General features: G+C 40.3%; 1 protein-coding gene across 9 annotated transcripts in view; it reads right to left on the bottom strand.

Annotated features, from left to right (window-relative positions):
- Positions 1-20912, bottom strand: part of jmjd1cb (jumonji domain containing 1Cb) — a 412655-nt gene that overhangs the window by 89482 nt on the left and 302261 nt on the right. For 5 of the 9 annotated variants that reach the window (XM_068052437.1, XM_068052431.1, XM_068052430.1 and 2 more), the window contains exon 3: positions 14916-15029. The exons of 3 other annotated variants lie outside the window; for them this stretch is intronic. In XM_068052437.1, coding sequence (XP_067908538.1) covers positions 14916-15029 — 114 coding nt within the window. Of the gene's footprint in view, positions 1-5723; positions 5805-14915; positions 15030-20912 lie in introns of those variants that run through there. One more of the 9 variants, XM_068052434.1, reaches the window with a different exon arrangement.

Below are 20912 nucleotides of genomic sequence, written 5' to 3'. Positions count from 1 at the left end.
CTAGTTCGAGGAATGCTGAATGTCTAGGCGATATGTGTAATCCTGAGTGGAGCTGAAACATGAAGGGTGGAATTTCAGTTGGAATCCACATGGAACAAGTTGGAGCTGGAGACAGTTGCTGAGGAAGGAGATGTGGCTGTGGAAGCGAGTTTTGGTAGTAACTTGATCAAACACAAGGGAGATAGAAAGCAATGAAGGTAAACAAGGTGGAAGAACAAACGGAAACCCAGTCAGAGAGAACAGCAGAACTTCTTAAAGGTGAGTCTCAGACTGTCATGGTGGATCTTGAACTTGTGTTCCTTGGATTATTCGTCCAGGCCTCTGGATTACTTGTCCAATAACAATCAATAAACTACTGTACCCCATGAGACTGCTTCATCCTTATAATCAAATTCACATTAGAACACCTTGATATCACTGCAGACTGTTAATGTATTGGATTGGAATCAAGATCTTAAACTAACCCGGTTTACTGTACTGACACAAACAACAAAATGAAGAAACTAAGTCACAATACTGTAATTAAAAATTCAGCTGCAAAATGCATATGTAAAATAAAAAAGGGCCAACAAATATCAACATTTATGGCACTGATCTTTTACAAATGGAACCACTGATTTCAATTGCGTTGCAATGGGGAGACATAGAGCAGAGTTCAGGCACTAAACACAGACGAGGGGTATAAAGAGAGGTAGCGTCACACCAGGCTGCTGTCACACAACTTCCAGTACCTGTTTACAGGGAAATTAGGACAGTAGATAGGTCACCTGCACTATTGTCCAGAAAAATTAATTACTTTCGTGGTAGGATCATCTTTATTATTGGAAGTCGCATCTTTCATACAATGTAGCATTCGACCGAGCTGTAGCTTAAGGCTGTACTATTCTGAATAGTTTAATGGAAAAATCCATGAGATAGCTTAAGATAATTTGATTTCAGCATCAGTGATATCATCCACAGGGCCATGCCTGCTCTGTTTATAAAAGGCATGCTTTTGTCTTGAAGCCCCAGTTTGATAAATATCTAGTTAGGAAGGAAGTGGAGAAACTATTACAACATTTACATGATGACAAGAATAATTAGGAAATCACAGTAAGATCCAGGTCAGGTAAAAGGATTTTTTAAAAATCATTAAACGTTTTTAAAAAAAGTAAGAAAAAGCTACATACATCAAACTTGGTTGATTTAAAATTGTCCAAGATAATCTTTTAAAAAGCAGATGCACATTACTCCTACAACCTTCAACAAATTTATGGAAATTTGGAATACTCAAGTGGTAAACACTTGCCAAGTTGTGTCTTTCAACAGTTTGCAAAAAGAAATTAAGGATAAAACCATAGTCAAATACCTAGTAGTAAAGCTAAGAATACTTGCACAAGGAATTCATGTATTAAGTTTTACTTCATTAACCAATCATTTGTTGGTTTATATAAAAGGATGCATAGAGGTTTTGCAAAGTAGATACACCTCCATACAAAAAGAAGCTACAATCCCTCGCGTTACATCGTTAAACTGCATAAACTCATTAGTCCTGGCTTTTTGCTTCCACCAACCTATCTGGAAGTCAATTTCATATGCAAATCACTAGTAGACAATAAATCAGTCCTAAATTTGCTGTTTGCTTCTTCCTACTGTCATGGTTTGACTTAACTTGAAGTAGTATTCTCGATTTAACTTTACAATACATTTTACAGTCTTAAACATCTCTATTAGATCACCTCCTTTCTCTGAGAAGCACTTTTTTTTTCTGTTCTTGCCTGACAATTCAATCCTCTGGGACTAGGGGGCAATTTTTTGGCACCACCTCAAGAGCATATTCTTATGTGGTGATGACTTGAACTGGCCACATTACTTGAGACATTGTCTGACTGGACTAAGGTGCAGTGAAGCATGACTTCTGTTCTATTGTTTTGGCGATAAGAGCTCAGCATTCTAATTGCTTTGTTGATTGTTGATCCACAGTGATTCAAGATGTTAAACACTGAACCCACTAATATCCCCTGATCTGTTCCAAATTCATTCATAGCTATTTCATCACAACTAAAATCAATGATACAGTCTACATAAAATATTCCCATCCTTGCAGTTCCCTAGATTTGGTTCCTGCACTGGATTACCAGTCCAACATACATGCAGAGATTTTGCTTCCTACAAAAAACTGCGAGAGATAAGCATCCGCTGTTTATACAAGCATCATGTAAGCCTATCTTTGCTAGATTAGGCCAACTCTGAGGCCAAGACAAGGGAGTTGTGACTCCACAATACCATAACAATTCTGCAATGCTCACACTGAACCACTTAATGCAAAGCAGCCACTAATTTGCAATAACTGTGAATCTGTAGCAGGAATGTAATGATTTGACCACAATTGCCAGACAGCATTATGCAACATTAAGACTTGCCTCTTGGATGAAAGGGAGTAAGAAATGGTAGGAGTAATGTACAGAAATAGAACCCCTCAGCTAATTGCAGTGCATACTGAACACATCCCAAGGAGTTTTCAGCTCCCACTTCCATGGACTGTTGACTAAAATACCATCTACTCCTGGCTGAGATAGGGATGAAAACAAAAATAACATAATTAGGGAGGAGCAAAGGGATTTAGGTGGTCATGTGCAAAAATCACAAAGTTAGTGCACAGCTAGAAAAAGTAATCAAAAAGGCTAATGGACTGTTGGGCTTTATCTCAAGGGTGTTGGAATACAAAAACGAGGAAGCAATGTTTCAGTTGTATGCAACCTTGGTCAAACTCCCCATGTTCAGTTTTGAGCACTGCATCTCAGGAAAGATATATTGATCTTGGACGGGATATAGCGCTGTTCCACCAGAAAGATATCAGGACTTAAAGGTTTACATTGCGAGGATAGGTTGCATAAATTTGTATTCCCTTGAGTTTTGAAGGTTGAATGAAGGGTGATCTAATTCCCTATAAAGGGAATCGATAGGGTACATGCAGACAACATATTTCCAGTGGTGGAGAAATCCAGAACAAGGAGAAAGAACCTTAAAATTAGAACTAATCTATTTCAGAGTGAAATCAGGAATTTTTTTTAACATACACAAAGGGTAGTTGAAATCTGGAACTCTTACCCCCAAAAAGACTGTGGATGCTGGGTCAATTGAAATTTTCAATACGGAGATCAGTAGATTTTTATTCAGTAAGGGTATCGGGGGATATTGATCAAAGGAAGGTAAAATGGAGTTTGAGGTACAGAACAGCCATAATCTAACCAAATGGCAGACTAGGCTCCAGAAGCTGGATTTATTTATGGTCCTATAAAAGCCATAAAGCAGTTACCGAAAAAACACAAACAATTCATTCGAAACAACTCACTGTCTTTTTACTCCAGTAGACTGTATGTATGAACCAAATTTAAATTTCATTTGAGAAAAGCCTGGGAAGCAATCATTAATTTGCCTAGTGTTACTGTATAGCTGGAAAAGCTGCATTCCAGATTTCTTTCCAACAAACCTTGACTAGCATTACACAGCAAGAAATCTGTCAAACATGGCATAAAAATACTTTATAAAGTTCCTCCGTTTAAGCCTAATGAAAAAACACAAAAAATCAGGCTTTGCTCTGAAAAAAAAAAATCAGGCTGATGTTTTGTCATATCAAAAACTGAGCACAGGGAGTTTTATTTTATAAAAGTGAATGACCATTGACAGTACCAATCATTGCAGGACAGTACAGTGATGACATTTTCTAAATCCTGCCTAAGTGCATGAAACTTCATTTTAATACAGTCATGTGGTATCTGCACCGCCACAAGTCTGAATGATTCCCAACTGTGAACTTTGCTCCAGTTACTATGTTCTTTACATACATTCCCAAAACATTAGCAGCATTTAAATTCTGCAACACAAGTACAGGCATGGAACTCAACAATCACAAAGTTAATGATTTACTTTGACCTATTTAGATGCATTGTGACTCTAAAGCATTCATTATGCTCGATCTTCTCCAGGTCAATCTTTTGTAGTTCTCAATAACTTCCAAGTATTCGTGGTTGACAAGTCACTTTCCATTGTAAGTTGATAAGTATGTGAACAGATTAAAACAGTCAAACACAACACTGCAAACCCTATACTTTCAACTGTGTTGTCAGAACTCAATAAGGAATTGCAAAAATTCAGCATAGGTTTATCTTACAGACTACAATACACCAAATTCTTGTTTTGTATTGTAGGTGATGATTTTTTTTGGGAGGGGGGTAATGTGGAGGAGGTGTAAATAATAGATGACCTGTTTACATTACAGGACCAATTCATGAAGAACAAATATGTGCATTTACACCAAAACCCATCTAACACTCCTTAAGCCATCTGCTCAACTGGGCCACATCTTGGCCCTATAGTTATTCGTAAATTTTATATCATTGTATAAGTCATCTCATGCAAGTTACTTGGGAACTTGCAGACACAAACCCACATCTTATCTGTCCATATAACAGCACACCTCATAGCTTTGCCAATGCACTGCAACTGCTGATTCGTTTCCATAATGAACTGGGTTCACATGTGTATTAACATTCCAGCTGTAAAAATGCCCAGAGCAGGCTAATGGATACAAGTCTTCCAAAATCTGATCTAGACAAGCACCAACAGAAAAGCAGCTTTACTTGTGATTGCATAATACTAATAGCTTGTGGAGCCTTAACCATGAACACAGCAAGATGTGGATTGCCCTTTTGCACTCTAAGCACTGTGAATGCAACACTGAAACTTTAATGCAAGAACAGAATGAGACACCCTTACTTCGCTTGTAGCTCAACATTCCCTGCAGAAGCTCACAAATGAAGAATGACCATTAAGGCAAAGAATCAGAAGTGGATGGCACCCATAAAATGGTACTCCAATGACACCACGTTTCAGAGAGGAGGAAGAAAATAGGACAACACTGTAAAGAAGTGCTTGTTAAAGCCGCACAACATCTACCTAATAAAGATACCTTATTCCTTCCTCTAATCACACACAGAAAGAGCTTATCCCTGAAAGATTGCTGAAATTATCTCAAAGCATTCAAGTCAAAACCCCAATCCAAGTAACAGGCAGAAAACTGTGAAGTGTACACATATACCCAGAAAATCTTGCAATGTCGTGTAATCATTTAACCCAAAACAGACTGAAATAATTTATATTCTATGACCTACACAAAATTATAAATAAAAATTCACAACTAATTAAGGCATACAATTGGAAATAATTACTGCCCACCATAAGCGTAGGTGTTTATCATGCTCACATGTCCAATTTGAGAACAAAGCTCTGGCAACTTCAGCTTGCTCTCTGATAAATCAATCAAAATGAAAATGATCACACTTGCAAGTTACCAAAATATAAAATTACCATAATCTTAAATTTAGTGCTCTCACTGTGCTGATAACTTGACTTAGATTAAAGACAGTTTGGGAATTCAAATTTTTAAGCCTGATCAACTGATAAAGTACTTCAAACTTTGGGAGGTTACATCACGAATCCTACATTCCCAGTGGGGAGCTTAAGCATGTTGCAGAATCAAGGCTTCAATGTTGTAGCCCCATCTCCAAACTGCACAGCTCCCTGTTAGCAGCTTGGGTTGGTGAATTTATCCTGTAAGGTCCACTTGGTATCACCAAATGCTTACAATACATAGTATTTTAAAATGTACTCAAATTGCACACAAGTCTGCAAAAATATCAGTTTAATTTCTGCACATTATACCAAAATATTTGTCAACTCACCCTGAAGGTTACAATTAAAATTCAAACCCAAAAGGGCAAATTTTAAATGTCATCTGGTCTTCTGTGGTTTCTTGTTCCCCTTTGTATCTGAGTGCAATGAGCAATTTCAGTATGTTTCAGGAACCCAGCAGATCATGTCAAGTTACACATTCTATCTTTAACAGAAGAATACTGTAAAATCTGCAGCACTCACAAACACTAATGGAATGTTGCAATTTCATAATATACACATTCCAGTACTTAAGTGCAAACTATCACCTAATAAGCAGCACAAACAATATTCTTTCAGTGTAGGCATCAGAATGCAGCAGTTCCAAAGACCAAGCTCATTAATGCCTGCTGCAATATCAATGATAAGCAAAAACAAATAGCAAAATCTGAATATAACTCAGGTACCTATGCCCAACTTTGCTGCAACAAAATCGTGAAGCTCTGGAGCAAAATTTCAATCTACTTTTAATGTCTCTTAAGCCCATCTGCACTTGCAGCTCCTCAGTATCACAGGTTATTGATAATTCCAAGCAAAATCAATTTCAGTAATTCTCAAAACTATTTACAATCAATTCTACCAAGGAAGTGTCAGCTTCTCATACCCCACTAATTAAAGACACTGCCATTTTTTCACTCTTTCTCCTCCTTTATTTGTTTCTATCTCAATTCCCATCACTTGGCATCTTTTTCTCTCTCTCTAAATAGTACAGGAACCCAAATGAAAAAAATCAATAGACAGCAACATATGACTAAGCACACAGGCTGCAAAATATTTCTTTTTTTTTTAAAACCACAAATATTTTCCTATCCCAATATATTTTTGGATAATTAAAATCTCCTACAGTGATTACTGTATTGTTAATACATGACTCTCTAATTTGGCTATGAACTTCATTTTGAATTTGCTTTCCACTGTTCAGTGGTCTACAATATAATCCAAATAATGTGACCATTTTCTTGTTATTCCTCAACACAATCCAGAGAGATTCTGTTGGGACCATTTCTCTATTCAAATATTTACACTCAAATACCACTACCCCATCTCCTTTTTCCTGTCTTTCTTTCCTTAACATTTTACACCCAGGTATATTGAATTGCCAATCCTAACCCAGTTTCAATTACTGCTATAATACCATGCTTTCCTACTTTAATCAATAATTCCAGTTCTACAATTTTGTTTTATACTCAGTGTATCTACATAAATACATTTTAATTTGGATTCCCGAGATTTGCTTAATTTTCTATCTTCACACATCCCAATGTTTTTTATTAAACTATCTTGTTCTGTTTAACCCTCTTTCAAATTTTCTAATTCTCCATTATCTATGCATTATATGGCCTTGGATTTAAGTTCTCTGCTTGCAGTCAAGTGACTTGCAGCTTAATGAAAACATCACTCTAACCACGGAAGTAAACTTCAGGCTAAAATGGTTTTTATTCACTATAGCTTATATTTCAGGCAACATGTTTTACTTGCCTGTACTATTTAGCTGACAGAATACTGACCTACATTAGCATTACAGGCGGAAAAAATTAGTCAAATAGAAGTTTTATCCTTCAAATAGCAACTGTGTACCACCACAAAAAAAAAATCAGAAAAACAAAGCTCAATGGAGCTGAACAATGTAGATTCATCAGTCTCATTCCTGACCATATGATGGAGGAAAGGTCATTGATGAAGCAGCTGAAGATGGTGGGGCCAAGGATGTTACCCAGAGGAACTCCTGCAGAGATGCTCTGAAGCTACAATAACAGCTGACAGCCATGATCATTTTTCATTGTGTCAGGTATGGCTCTGTCCACTGGAGGATATTCCCCTTGAATGCAGTTAGAGGTTTACTGTGACTCCTTGGTGCCATGATTGGTCAAATGCTGTTTTGGTACGGAACAGTTACTTTCCCCGATCTTCTGGCATTCAGCCTGCGTCCATGTTTGGACCAAGGCTGTGATGAAGTCTAGAGCCCAATGGTACTGGCACAACCCAAAATGATCAGTGAGCTAGTTATTAGTGAATAATTGTGGTTTGATGACACTTTTGGTTAGTTCTTCCATCATTTTGCTGCTAATTTGCAGGTAATTGGCTGCATTAGATTGATCCAATTCTTTTGTGCATAGGACATAACTATCAATCTTCCATATTGTCAAGTAGATGTCATATCATAGTTACGTTGGGACAGCTTGGCCAGGGGTACATCTAGTCCGGGTGCACAAGTCTTCAGCATTACAACCAGGATGGTGTATGGACCAGCTCACTCATCCACTTCTTAATGTCACATGGAGTGAACTGAATAAGCTGGACACAAGCATCTATGATGGTGGGGACCTCAAGAGGTGCATTTATTGAAGACACTCGCAAATACTTCAGCCTTGTCTTTTGGGGCTCTATTATTCTTGAGCTACCTGATGGTCCATCTCCATTCTCAACTGAATGCAATAGGGCTGCAGAGCTTTACTCTGATTAATTGGCTGTGGGAGCTCTTATCAATAGCCTGTTGCCTTTTGTGTTTAACATGCAGTTAACATGTGCTGCAGCTTCACTAGATTGGTGCCTCATTTAGAGATAAATCAAGTGTTGTTTCTGGCCTTTCTACATTTCTCATTGAACTGGTCTCCTGGCTTGATAGTGTCGAGTGTTGGGCCATGAAGTTACAGATTGTGGTGGTATACATTTCTGCTGTTCCTGATGGCCCATAGTGTCATGTTTTGGCTGCTAAATCTGTGCTTAGTCTGTCCTCTTACTCATGGTGATTGTGCTACACTACACAATGGAAAGTGCCTCACTGTGACGATGGTTTACGCAGTGACAATGCGGCAGTTACTCCTACCAATGCCATCGTGGGCAGACGTGACTGGGATAGGTGGGTTGGTGAGGACAAAGTAGGCAATTCCATTGTGTCAGTTTAGTCATCATGTGACACATGCCCAGTTTGGCAGGTAGTCCTTCAACTTCATCAGTGGTGAACACTCAAGTCCCCAACTGCATTCTAAGTCCTTTGTTTCTTCAGTTCTTCCTTCAAGTGTTCAACATGGGAGTACAGAGTACAGATTAATCAGGGCCTGTAGGTGGCAAATAGCTGGAAGTTTCCTTGGCCTTGTTTGACCTGAAGTCATGACACTTCATGTGATCGCAAGAAAATGTTGAGAATTCCCAGTGCCATGCTCACCTGACTGTATACTGACAGTGGCTGCACCTCTGGTATGCGTACCCTGCTCATGGCACAGACAGAGATGGAGGATGTTGGTTAATGGATGTAATTTTGTATGTTGCTTGACTAGTCTGAGACACAATTTTCTTAATTTGCACACCAGTTCCCAGGTACTATGTGAGCTAGACTTTGCAGGGTCGACTGGGGTGGGTGCCTAAGTCTTGTCCTGATACAATTCTTGGATTATTGCTGATAGATCTGTTCAATATTACTTATATGATTCAGTTGTGTAGCAAGTATTTTACTACTGAATGACTTCCTAGGCCAGTGTATTAAGAACCAACTATAAATTGTGGAACTAGAATCACACGCAGCCTGGGTAGGGGTGCACATTCCATTCCTTAAAGGACGTCAGCAAGCCAGTTGCATTTTATGGCTCTGATGATTTTTCTTCTTGCTAGCCCAGGAATTAGATTTATTTAACACAATTTTAACAAGTTGTCATGGTGGATAGCTAGTCGACTGCATAATCATTACACTACCCTATTCAACCTCTAAGATATGCAGGTAACACACAGTATCTGAAAAGAGGAAAAATAACAGTTTCAGACAGCTGAGTTCTAATGAACAGCCTCTAATTGGAATGTTAATCCATCGTTCTAGATGCTGATGGACCTGCTGAGAGCAAAGCACCAGCTAAACCCAGGGCAGAGGATTGTGATTTGTTATTTTCAGGCTCAGGGCCCCTCACCCTGGTATCCAAGCTGTTGAATTCCTCAAGGGAAACAGGAACCAAGCTTGCACCCATTTATGACCACCCCTCTTAGGCCATCTCTGGGTCCGACACAGTCAAAACTGACCGTTTCTAAACAGGATCATAAAGGAAAGCAGTACTGAGTGAGAACTCAGACCTAGCTATCTTGACTCCTAGAGCACACATGGTCCTAAATAATTAATTCTAGATTTCAAAGACAGTTCTAGTGGGTAGAGGCAGAGAATCTAAAATAGATTTTACAAGCTCCACACTGTCCTTTGAAAATATACAGCATTACGTCAGCAACTAGTGAAAGCATTGCTATTTTTAGAGCACTACTTAAATCCAAAACCCTTGCAAAACAAACAAAATGCGATGCAAGAGAGGGAATGGTTCCCAGTCCAAGGGAAAAATTAACAGGAATCTTCATATGGCACAGCAGTCTTGGTATCAAAAGAAAGAGAGAGAAAGATTAAGTGCATTGACATTATTGATGCAAAAACGTCTTAATGGAATGGTAATGTGCATAGTCTTACAATTTCAGTGTGTGCAGATTCCATGAAGAATAATGCTGGAGAATTCTATTCTTGCAAACACATTTTACTTAGTAACAGAATACTGCAGTATAAACTTTCCATAACTTTCATTCCTTCTGATGAATCTGACACTGATGAGTTATCACAGGAAGTCTTGGGGTTTTGAATATGCAGCAGAAACCATAACTGCATTTTGCACACACAGGCTTAAGGTAACAAGAGGGCTTTTAAGATCAACTGATCACTGTAAAATAATTGGCCAATATATTTATTTTATTCTGAGAACAGCAACTGAAACAGGACACAGATTAAGTTTCAATTTTTTTAAAAATCTACCTTTGTTATGAGTATCCAATGCATTTTCTTGACGAATGCCCGTAACATTAACCAATGTACCAATAAACTATTGAATTAATTATTGAGTGTCAGAAAATATCAGCTTGGCTCTCAGTCCTGAAGGCTGTAGGTTCAAGCCCCACTGCAAGACTTGTTCACTTTATTTATGTATTTAGAGATAAGCACTGAAACAGGCCCACCGAGTCTGTGCCGACCATCAACCACCCGTTTATACTAATCCTACACTAATCCCATATTCCTACCACATCCCCACCTGTCCCTATATTCCCCTACCACCTACCTATACTAGGGGCAATTTATAACGGCCAATTTACCTATCAACCTGCAAGTCTTTGGTGGTGGGAGGAAACCGGAGTACCCGGCGAAAACTCATGCAGACACAGGGAGAACTTGCAAACTCCACACAGGCAGAATTGAACCTGGGTCGCTGGAGCTGTGAGGCTGCGGTGCTAACCACTGCGCCCCCAGCCTTGAACCACAGAAAATGAGCACTATTCTCCTTTATTGAAAAGGTACACCCTGAACACAACATGAAATTAAAACACGCCAGTAGGGCAAGATAGAACAGGTTTAATAGTTCTTACATGTGCATTGTTTTGTGATATGGACACACACTGCATGGTCGTGCTCCCAGGCATGCCAATAAAACAGTTTCAGACTCCAGGCCACAACTCTGCCAATGAATAAGAACCCATCATCCCAAGATGTGGCCTAACCTTGTTGCCATAGTTATTCACCCCTGCTGTAGGGGTGGATCTGCCATAATATTACTGCTAGTCACACAGCTGCGCCAACTCATCTGAAATGCAAATTCTGTCTGTGTATCCACCAGCTGCAGTCACTCATGTCCTATCAAGCATACGTAAAAAACCCTCATCCAGTTTAGTTTTGAAATTTGGCATTCCTTTTCTTTTCCTTCAACTGAAAATTTTTAACCCCTCTTTTTCATTATACCCTTCCTGATTCTGTACTTCTTTCATAATCTATATTTGCCTTTTCTTTCTTTCTTGCTTCATTTTTATCCCTTTTCTCAGCTATCATATTCCTCCTCCTCAATCTCAAGCTTCCTTTTCCTGCTTCACTCACATGTCATGTGAGTTCTGTTGACTTATTCACTCCCTTTCCTAGAAGCTAGTGGAAAGCTATTTTTTAAACATTTAAATTAAAAGAATTAGTCATCTGAGGCCAAGAAAGAAAATCAATAGTGTCAAGCCAAGAAAGAGAACAAGTCCAAGAGGCAGAATGGTGGTCTAAAAGCTTAGGAGTGAGACCTGGGGAATGGAGCCCTCGGCTGAAACAGTTCACTATGCTGGGAGCCTGTCCAAGTCTGTCATATGATGAATCCCTGCATATGGGATGGACCAGGAAGATCAAATGGTTACACATTTATCACAAATAATCAGATCCCCTAAGATGGGCTTTCACTGGACATAATTGATGGGACTGCAAATATATCTGACAGGCACATTACAGATTAATGCAATTCGGGACAATAAAAAGAGGGCCAAGATAAGATTTGCTGTCTTAAGTAGGGCTGATTCATTCTTTAACAGGATTTTGGAAAGGACCAGATACAGCTTCAGAATTATAACTTATGGAAACAATCACCATAATAATACATTCTTTTTGAACTGTCCAATTTTTGGCTTTTCCATTAGAGTACTCCCTTATCATTCCAAACACATGCACACAGTTAGTGCGCAAATTCTTCCACTATTACATTTTTAAAGCTTTAGAGTCCTATTATTCCACACCAGTATTGTTCAATATGTTTAATCATTAACAACATGTGCCTAATTGCATTTCTGATCAGTAAATAATGAATAATAAAGACCAATGTTGGTCATGTTTATCTCAATACTCATTTGCACAGTATAAGCACATGGACATTTCCTTTTGTACATTTGCTGGTATAGTGTTAACATGAATATCAGAGTGTGAGCACATGCAGGAGGGGCAGAAACCTTATTGGAGGGATTCAAATAGGGAGTTGTGGGAGAGATGGATTAAGATATAGAAGGCAATGTGTTCAAAGCCGCATCAAAAAAGGGAGATTGGACATGGAGCAGTCATTAGCAAGTGAGGTGCGTTTTTTTTTTAAAAGAGACGTGATGATGGCAGTTTTGAAAGGGTGTGAAACAGTACCTGAAGGGAAGGGCCAATTTACCATGTCAGCTTCTATGGGGTCAGGAACAGAAGTGGGCAGCGGTTTAACAGGGAATGGGGTTAAGGTAGTAGGTGGAGTTCTCACAGATGAGGTGAGATTGGAAATGGAATAGGAGAAGATAGAAAATGAAGCTAAGTTCAGGGCTAGGATTGGGAATGCACACAGGAGGTTTGGCTTGGTGGGAAAGGGGAAGCTGGAAAACAGCAGAGGCACCGTAACGGATGGTCTCAATCTCAGTGACAACGAAGCCCATGAGCTCTTAACACCTTGTTGGAATGTGAGGGTGGAGGAGGCAGGGGACACCACTTTAAAGGAGACAGTTGGTCATGCAGAAATGAAACTTGTGATTATCTTTGCATTCCAGGATGATCCTAGGGTAGCAGAAGGATTTGACAGAGAGTGAAGCTACCTGCAGTAGAGCTTCATGTGGTCAAGCCAGGTGTGATGATAAATGGTTAATCTAGCTTTGTGAAAGTCTGTGAAACTTGGGAATTAAGGCAGTGAAGTGCACCATACTCGGGATGGGAGAGAATAAAGATTTTTCTGGGGTTAAGGGCAATCGAACGTGGGAAGGGAATGACTGAGAAAATCAACAGCTGCAGATCAATCATGGCAAATGGAGGGCAAAGGGCGAGGCAGTTGGCATCATTCAAGTGTGGTTATAAGTAATGTGGGGAGAGTTTTTTTTTCAGGGTGGACATAGAAAAAAAAGTGTAATTGGAAAGCAGTTAGAGAGATATGAGTCGTGAGGAATACAAAGAAGTGATAAAGACCACGGTACCAGAGTGGCCAAGGGAGATGTCATGGTCAGGGAGGTGGCCATGAATACGGGAGGGAGATCTTATATGGTGGGACAGATATCAGGACAGGGAATTCAGAGATAGCAGCATAAGCGTAGTGGAGAAAGAGATCTAAATGACCAAAAATGAAAGGATAGATGTTGGGGTGGGGTAGACAAAGATTTTAAATAAGTTTTAAGAAGGGGAGAACATGGTGAGATATTTGATGAAGTAAATAGTGAGAAGAGACCATTTGTGACTTTGTGATGTGACTGTCGTCACTATAACGGTTTTGGCAGAACTACTGATTTGAAAAGTATAGCGGGGTGGGATGCCACCACTAAGCACCACGATGTTTTCATCCGTGACTGAAGTTTCAGTCAACATTTCATCAATGCAATCACCAAAAATAAATTCATGGAAAGCAATGGCCTTATTCATTAGTAAATTGATAGTCTGGAGGGAAATGCTGAGCGGGGTGATTATTGTTGGTCCCCTGCCAGAGTTCAAACAGACAGTGATGGGTGGGATGAGCCAGATGGCAAGGAGGTTGGTGAAGTTAGCTCCCAGTGAACATGCTGGGTTTGAAAATAAAAAGACTTTACTGCGGAAACCCTCATCCATGCCTTTGTTACCTCTAGACTTGACTATTCCAACATGCTCCTGGCTGGTCTCTCACACACTACCCTCCGTAAACTTGATCCCACTCAAAACACTGCTGTCTAATGTCCTAACTCGCACCAAGTCCTGTTGATCCATCATTCCTGTGCTCACTGACTTACATTGGATCCCAGTTAAACAATGTCTTGCTTTTAAAATTCTTAACTTTATTTTAGAATCCCTCCATCACCTCGCCCCTCCCTCTCACTGTAGTCTCCTCCAGCCCCACAACCCTCCGAGATATCTGAGCTCCTCTAATTCTGGCCCCTTTATCACCCCGAATTTTAGTTGTTCCACCATTGGTGGCCGTGCCTTCAGTTACCTAGGCCCTAAGCTCTGGAATTCCCACCCTAAGCCTCTCCACCTCTCTTTCCTCCTTTAAGACGCTCCTTAAAACCTATCGCTTTGATCAAATGTTTGGTCATCTTCCCCAATATCACCTTACCTGGCTCACTGCCAAATTTAGTTTGATAACTCTCCAGTGGTGCACTGTAGAATGTTTTATTACTTTAAAGGTGCTATATAAATACAAGTTGTTGTTGATCAAGGAGTTGGGGTTGTTGTTGATAAAAAGGCAATGATGGGTGTCTCGATGAGCTCTTCAACTTACGTAATCACGGATACTACAGTAAGATATCATGAGGTGCGTGTATTACAAAATAGTTTGTGGGAATTTTTCTCACTAAATCTAAATTTATAAAATGATTTTTATATTCCATAAGGAAAAATTGAAATATTTCATGATTAGACATAATATTTTCCAACATTACAAAAATTTTGGTCACAATAATTGTTGTCCTACCTGGTAGAGCTGGAAGGCACTATCGCCAGGTATAAAATTCAGTTGTTTATCCACAAAGAATTCTACTGCAATTAATAAATGAAGCACAGCCTTTCCCACTACAGACTTGAATGTCTAAACAAAGAAAAACAAGGAAATAACTTAGTTGAAGCTTGATTGATTAAATGCAGAGCAATTAGAACATCATTTTTGTCAGAGATCCTGAACCTAGTGAAAGAACAGATCTGCCATTTGAGTAAAATACAATGTAGAAAGCCAACAAATGCAGTGGCATCTCAAAATCTGCTGATTTCAAATTGGCTCAACATCAGAGCATGCACCTAATTATGCAGTTTGAATTAATCCAATTCAAATGTCTTTGATTGTATTCTGCATAAAGTCAAAGTCCACTTCTAAATTAGTGATAATTATGATACTTAGTCAACTGGAATACAGTTTCCCAAATCTAGAATATATCCGTAATAAAAGCATGCAGAATAATTTTACAAAAACAAGAAAGCATAAATGGTAGTGACAAACACAAGATAAGGAAACAAAATTCCACTAAGTTACGGTGCAGTATAACTAGAGCACATATATAAAAGAACATGAATCTCAAATTACTGCGAGACATAAAATATTAATACAAAATAATACTGTCCTAAGAAGCAACTATCCTCAGTTCATAAATCAGGCTTGCACAGAAAATAGCAATTTTGGTGAGGTGTTAGCCCTACCCCACCTTCAGCTTCTTGAATTTGGAAAAGGCAGAACAAGCAGAGAAAAGTAAGTGAGAGTGAGAGCGTGTGTGCATGTGCACGAGAGAGTGAGAGTGAGACTGTGTGAGTGAGACAGAGTGTGAGATTGGGTGTGTGTGTGAGAGTGACTGGGATCTTATCTTGGCCATGGGGTACTCAACTACTAGCTAAAGCAACGGCGAGAGCTGCGTGTTGCCTCCTCTGGGGAGGACCTGCCAGATTACGCGCCAATTAGAAACTTAAAGTGGATAGTGGCAGGCCTGCCCCGCGTTTAAAGACCCCAGCGACAGAAGTCTCGCCCTCTAAGAGCTGCCAGCCAATCAGAGGCCAACAGCTCTTTAACTGGAATTACCGGAGGCACAGGTCCCAGGCCACAGGTTGGTCAGGGCAGGGAGGGGTTTCGTGGGATGGGGGTCGGCAGCAAGGGCAAAGGGATGGCTCTCAGCAGGTGCCCCCCACCCCCCCTCCCGATGCCAGGTCCCTTGATCAGGCACTAAATGCCTTTTAACGAAGGACCCCCCCCCCCCCCGGGAGCTGGCAAGCAACCTGTACGGGTTTGCCTGATGTGCTCCCCGTGTGGCGACAGGCCTGCCCGCTGCTAGGCTAATACCATTAATTACCCACTTAGGCGGCTCAGATAACGGTGGGGAGGGAAGGCCATTCACAGGCCTTCCTGTCCTGAACCTAATTTGGGTGGAGGCTGGAAGGTGGCGAGGATCACCCCCTCCCCCCCCACCGCCATCATCCTACCCAATGAAATGCTTTCACCACCTCCAAACCCAATGCAGAGAGCATAAAACTTCCCCCAGTGTGTGAGAGAATGTGTGTGAGAGAATGTGTGTGTGTGTGTGTGTGTGTGTGTGTGTGGGGGAGAATTAGAGTGTGTGTGGGAGAATGAGTGTGTGGGAGAATGAGTGTGTGAGTGGCTGCAATTTTACATCAGGGCGGAGGCCCCCGCCCACCGACCAAAAGGTCGGAGCAAGCCCACCTCCGCTGGACCTGGGAGCCCGCCATGATTTTCTGTGGCTTCAGCCCTTAATTTGCCTCGGTCTGCACCCAGCAAGAGGAGCAGCAATGGCGGAGGCCCTGGAATAGATCTAAGTGTGAAGGGCCCTGCTGGGTCAATTCGCTAGGCCTCGGCAACATGGCTTTGGGGTGAGAAGGGGTGCTCCAACAGGGCTGTGTTGTGGGAGCAGGCCTGCCGTTGGGCTCAGGGTGCCCAATCGTGAGGGCCCTGCATCCCTAGCCTGCAAGGCTGGCGAAGCGCCAGAGTACCACTGGTGATATACCAGCAGTGGTGGGAGGAGGCCTATAAGTGGCAATTAATTGGCTACTTAAGGGGCTTAATTGGCCAGGAGCAGGCGGGCCATTTGTTACCTCCCCGCCGCTCATAAAATTGCAGTGGGTGTGGAGAGGCGACAGGAATAGCACCCCCGCCTCCCACTCAATTTTATGCCACCCACGCCCCTGCCTCCAGGTCATTCCTGCAAGGGAGTGTAAAATTCCAGCCTGTGTGAGAGAGACACCGCGTGAGAGAGCGAGCGAGTAGAGCATGGCCTGATCCGAACCAGACATGTGTTGGATTCAGGCCAGGTCGGTCGCTCTTCTGGGTCCGGCTGGGTATACTCTATCACCACCTCCGGTAAGTGGCTCCAATGTTAATGTACTTTTTGGACTAGAAAGGTTGTTTAGTTACAGTTTTTTTAAGCTTGTGCAGATACGTAACAAAGTGAAAAACCGAAGCTAGGTTAACTGATGGTCGGGTTGGGCGCGGGAAAAATTAAAGGACACGGGCCGGGTCGAGCGTGGTTCTGTTGGGCTCGGGTTGGGTTTTGTTTCGTTTGCAGACCCGAGCTGGCTTTTATGAGTGAGTGAGGTGAGCGAGCGCGGGAGCGAGCGCGAGTCTTGTATTTATTTTTAAGGTGCACTTCCCTGTCCCACAAGGTTTACTTTCCTGTATTTTATTAGCAGAATGAAATTTACAGTTTTAACACAGGATCAGAAAATCTACAACACGAAGAATGCTCAGTACACAGACAAAAACATTGTCATCTTTGAAATGCCCAAACCATAGAATTTGAATAAGACGCTTGAAGGAAAAACTCCAGGCTCTATTAAAATAATTCCTGAGACTTTAGTTAAAACAAAAAATGCGTACCCTAAAGTTAAAAACCAAGATTCCTGTGATCCTTTGTAATTTGAACTTAAATAAAAATCATCCTGCTGGATATGTGGAAAATAATTTCCTCTAGACCAAAACCTCTCTCTTTTTAAGGTAATGCTTTATCCTTTTATTGGAACTTCCCACATTCAGACACAAAAGAAAATATTCTTGTCTTTTAGCAAAATAATTAAAACAAGGTCAATCAATATGCTCATTCTATTGGATGACATCATCTCAGTTCAGAAATACACCCTCAACAGTATTGCACAAGTAGCATTGCAGCCTGAATGTCAGAAACAAAATACCTCCAGAGAATCACCCAAATAAGTGATTGCTTCCTGTTCCTCCTGAGGCAACAGCATTGCTGCCATTTGTTCACAATATGGTTATGGGCATTTGCTTGCTGGCCTCTTTGAATTGTCCCCAAACACCAAAGGCGAAAGAAAGCAGAAATTTGCAACTTTCGAATAATAGCACCATAAGCAAACTTGTGCATGTACAATAGTTGCTGTCGCTATTGGGTCTGTGGAATTTGCACAGCAACATAAATGGGAAGGGTTTTGTGAGAATAGGAGCATTAGCATATTACAAAACTGCTTCAGCTGAAGTACTTCCTTAAAATAAAATGGGAAATAATATTCCAGTGATGGATGTACAATCAATGATTACTTGAAAGTAGCATTTTTTTCCTGTTAGTTGCATGAGTTTAAAAAACTCCAGGTCACTGTAAATAGAACTCTATTATTCAGAGCCCCCAAAAGGTTACTGCATTGCAGGATTTAAATCAACAAAAAAGACACAGGAAGAGTACTGCTCGCTGTAATATTAGAGCAGGGGAATTCTTATATTGTCCCAAGAGTTACTTTTTAAGTATTTAACAGGCTGTGGAACTTTCCTTAGAACAATAACTTCGAATTGGCAGCACACAGCTTAAAGCATTAGAGGTTTTACAAACTGTTCCATTAAATGGTAAGACGTGGGTGTTAAGCTTCAGAGGCTTGTTCCAACAGCTTTTTCTTCAATAAACAGCCCGACAGTTTCTATAAGCAAACAGCATAATTTACTAACTGAAACCTAACTCTTTTACTGTCTGCTCTACTGAGCTAGCTATGATGTGTAGCAATGTATGCATGTATTTATTTTCTCCTGATCTGCATCAAATTTATTTTAAGATTCTAATCCCTCTCACACTGGGAACCGAGGCCACCATTGAAGCTGTTCTCCCCCACTGTGCCTGAAATGCTGCTGGCCCACATTCCACATGTCTTAATTTCATTTTAATTGCTCTGCCTTCAAAAATCTTCAAAGGTTTCTCCACATTTTAAAAACCTTTATTAAATTCTTCAAAAGTTTATCCATCACATTTCTGCACTGCTTTGCCTCTAAAAATCTCAACTGAAATCTTAGTTCTCTCCAAGGGTTCCAAAGTCTTCTCCTCCCACTGGCCTCCTTTTTCCAGTGTCCTCTGCGGCCTCATTGTCAATCCCTTCTTGTCTTTATCTGCTGGTTAAATGTTCAAACTCAACCAATCCCCAAACCATCTCCCCGCCCGCACTATGCTCCCTCTACCTCCAGCTATTAGTATTTCTCGTACTGGACCTATTTATTTATATATTCATCCCCTTTCCTAGGTTGTCAACTTTTTTCAATTTATCAAAAATCTTCATGTTGCATGCATTTCCTACAACTGTCATAATTACTAACTTTCTCCTATTACAATGTTAAAACATCCCTGTTGTTATAAAACACTGCAGTCACTGATTTAGCATGAACAACATCATAGGAGATCTGCTAAAAATATTGCATCTGATGGACATTTTGTTGCAGATGCAGAACAGTTGGTAAAAAAAAGTCAGTTATTTAATGCTGAGTGCTTCTGACTGGAACCTGAAACTTACAGGCACTTTCCAATTGGTACAGTTCCCTCAACAAACAATTGAACTGATTGTTAGAAGACATTCACAATTAGACTTAGCTTTAAAGGGAACTAACTCTTCTGTTGCAGCAGTATGATACATCACCCACATTATATCTAAATAGCCAGAGTATGACATGCTTGACAGATCATCCTTCAGACACTTATTTTTTTTTTTAATCAATTACTTCGAAAAAAAAAAGCTTACTGTAATTTTGTTCAGTTAAGGAGAGTGTTCACTTCACTTAGTTAAAACTTTCCAAAAGACATGCATATAAAAACACTCCAAAGCAACTCACTCATCCAGGAGCATAATGAATACCTATCCCTGTTCAGATGACTGGCAACCCTGGTGGTGCTCCTGCATCTACCATTGAGCAGGTTGGTTAAAGAATTGCACATGTATTTATCATAGCCAACTGCAAAAAAAGTTATAGGTCCGTATTCAGGTCTCTCTTTATAATTATCATTCTGTTCTAAGATTAATATAATGACCCATGTAACTATATGCAAAAAGCACAAGTATTGCTAAATTAAATAGAATCATCAGCCTACTTTTAAAAAGGATTTTCAAAGGAGATGCAAATACCAGTCATTTCATTGCAAAAAAATCAGCTAAATGAAGAAATTAAGGTTTCTTATTTTCCACAGAAAATGAAATGGAGCTCTTTTGTATTACTACAACTCACTGGCAATTTGTCCCACATAGTAAAAACTTCCACAGCCACCACACATTGTTTTTTTTATCTTGGATCCAAGATGGTTAACATGGCCTGTTAAAGGCCAAGCCATGTTTCGGGTGCTTTTAGCAGTTTCAATTAAAAGAAATCTCATCCATCTTTTGGCACCAATCTCTCAAATTGGCAGATGCAGAACTAAGTCGGCCCATGGCCAGATATATGTTGGCAACTGCCAACACAGGCTGTGTTTAAATTGCTCTGCTACCTCCAAAGTTTCAGGGGAAACCAATTCCTCAGGTATGCTCAGATCCTCCAGAAGCAGCAGCACCGCCCATTTACTGTATATTGCCACCAATGTCAAATATATCAGCAGTAGGGTAAAGCAAAAGCAGTGTGAACTACTTTCTGTTCTAAATAATGAAGGAAGCACTAATAATTTTTTTAATGTTCAGCTGAGTTAATAACTGGTCATTTTATCAGTTCAATTATTTATTATTTGTA

This window comes from Heterodontus francisci, chromosome 20 (genome assembly GCF_036365525.1).
Source record: "Heterodontus francisci isolate sHetFra1 chromosome 20, sHetFra1.hap1, whole genome shotgun sequence".
Classification (NCBI taxonomy): Eukaryota; Metazoa; Chordata; class Chondrichthyes; order Heterodontiformes; family Heterodontidae; genus Heterodontus; species Heterodontus francisci.
The sequence above is the reverse complement of the archived record's forward strand: the minus strand, read 5'-3'. Positions and strand labels throughout refer to the sequence as shown.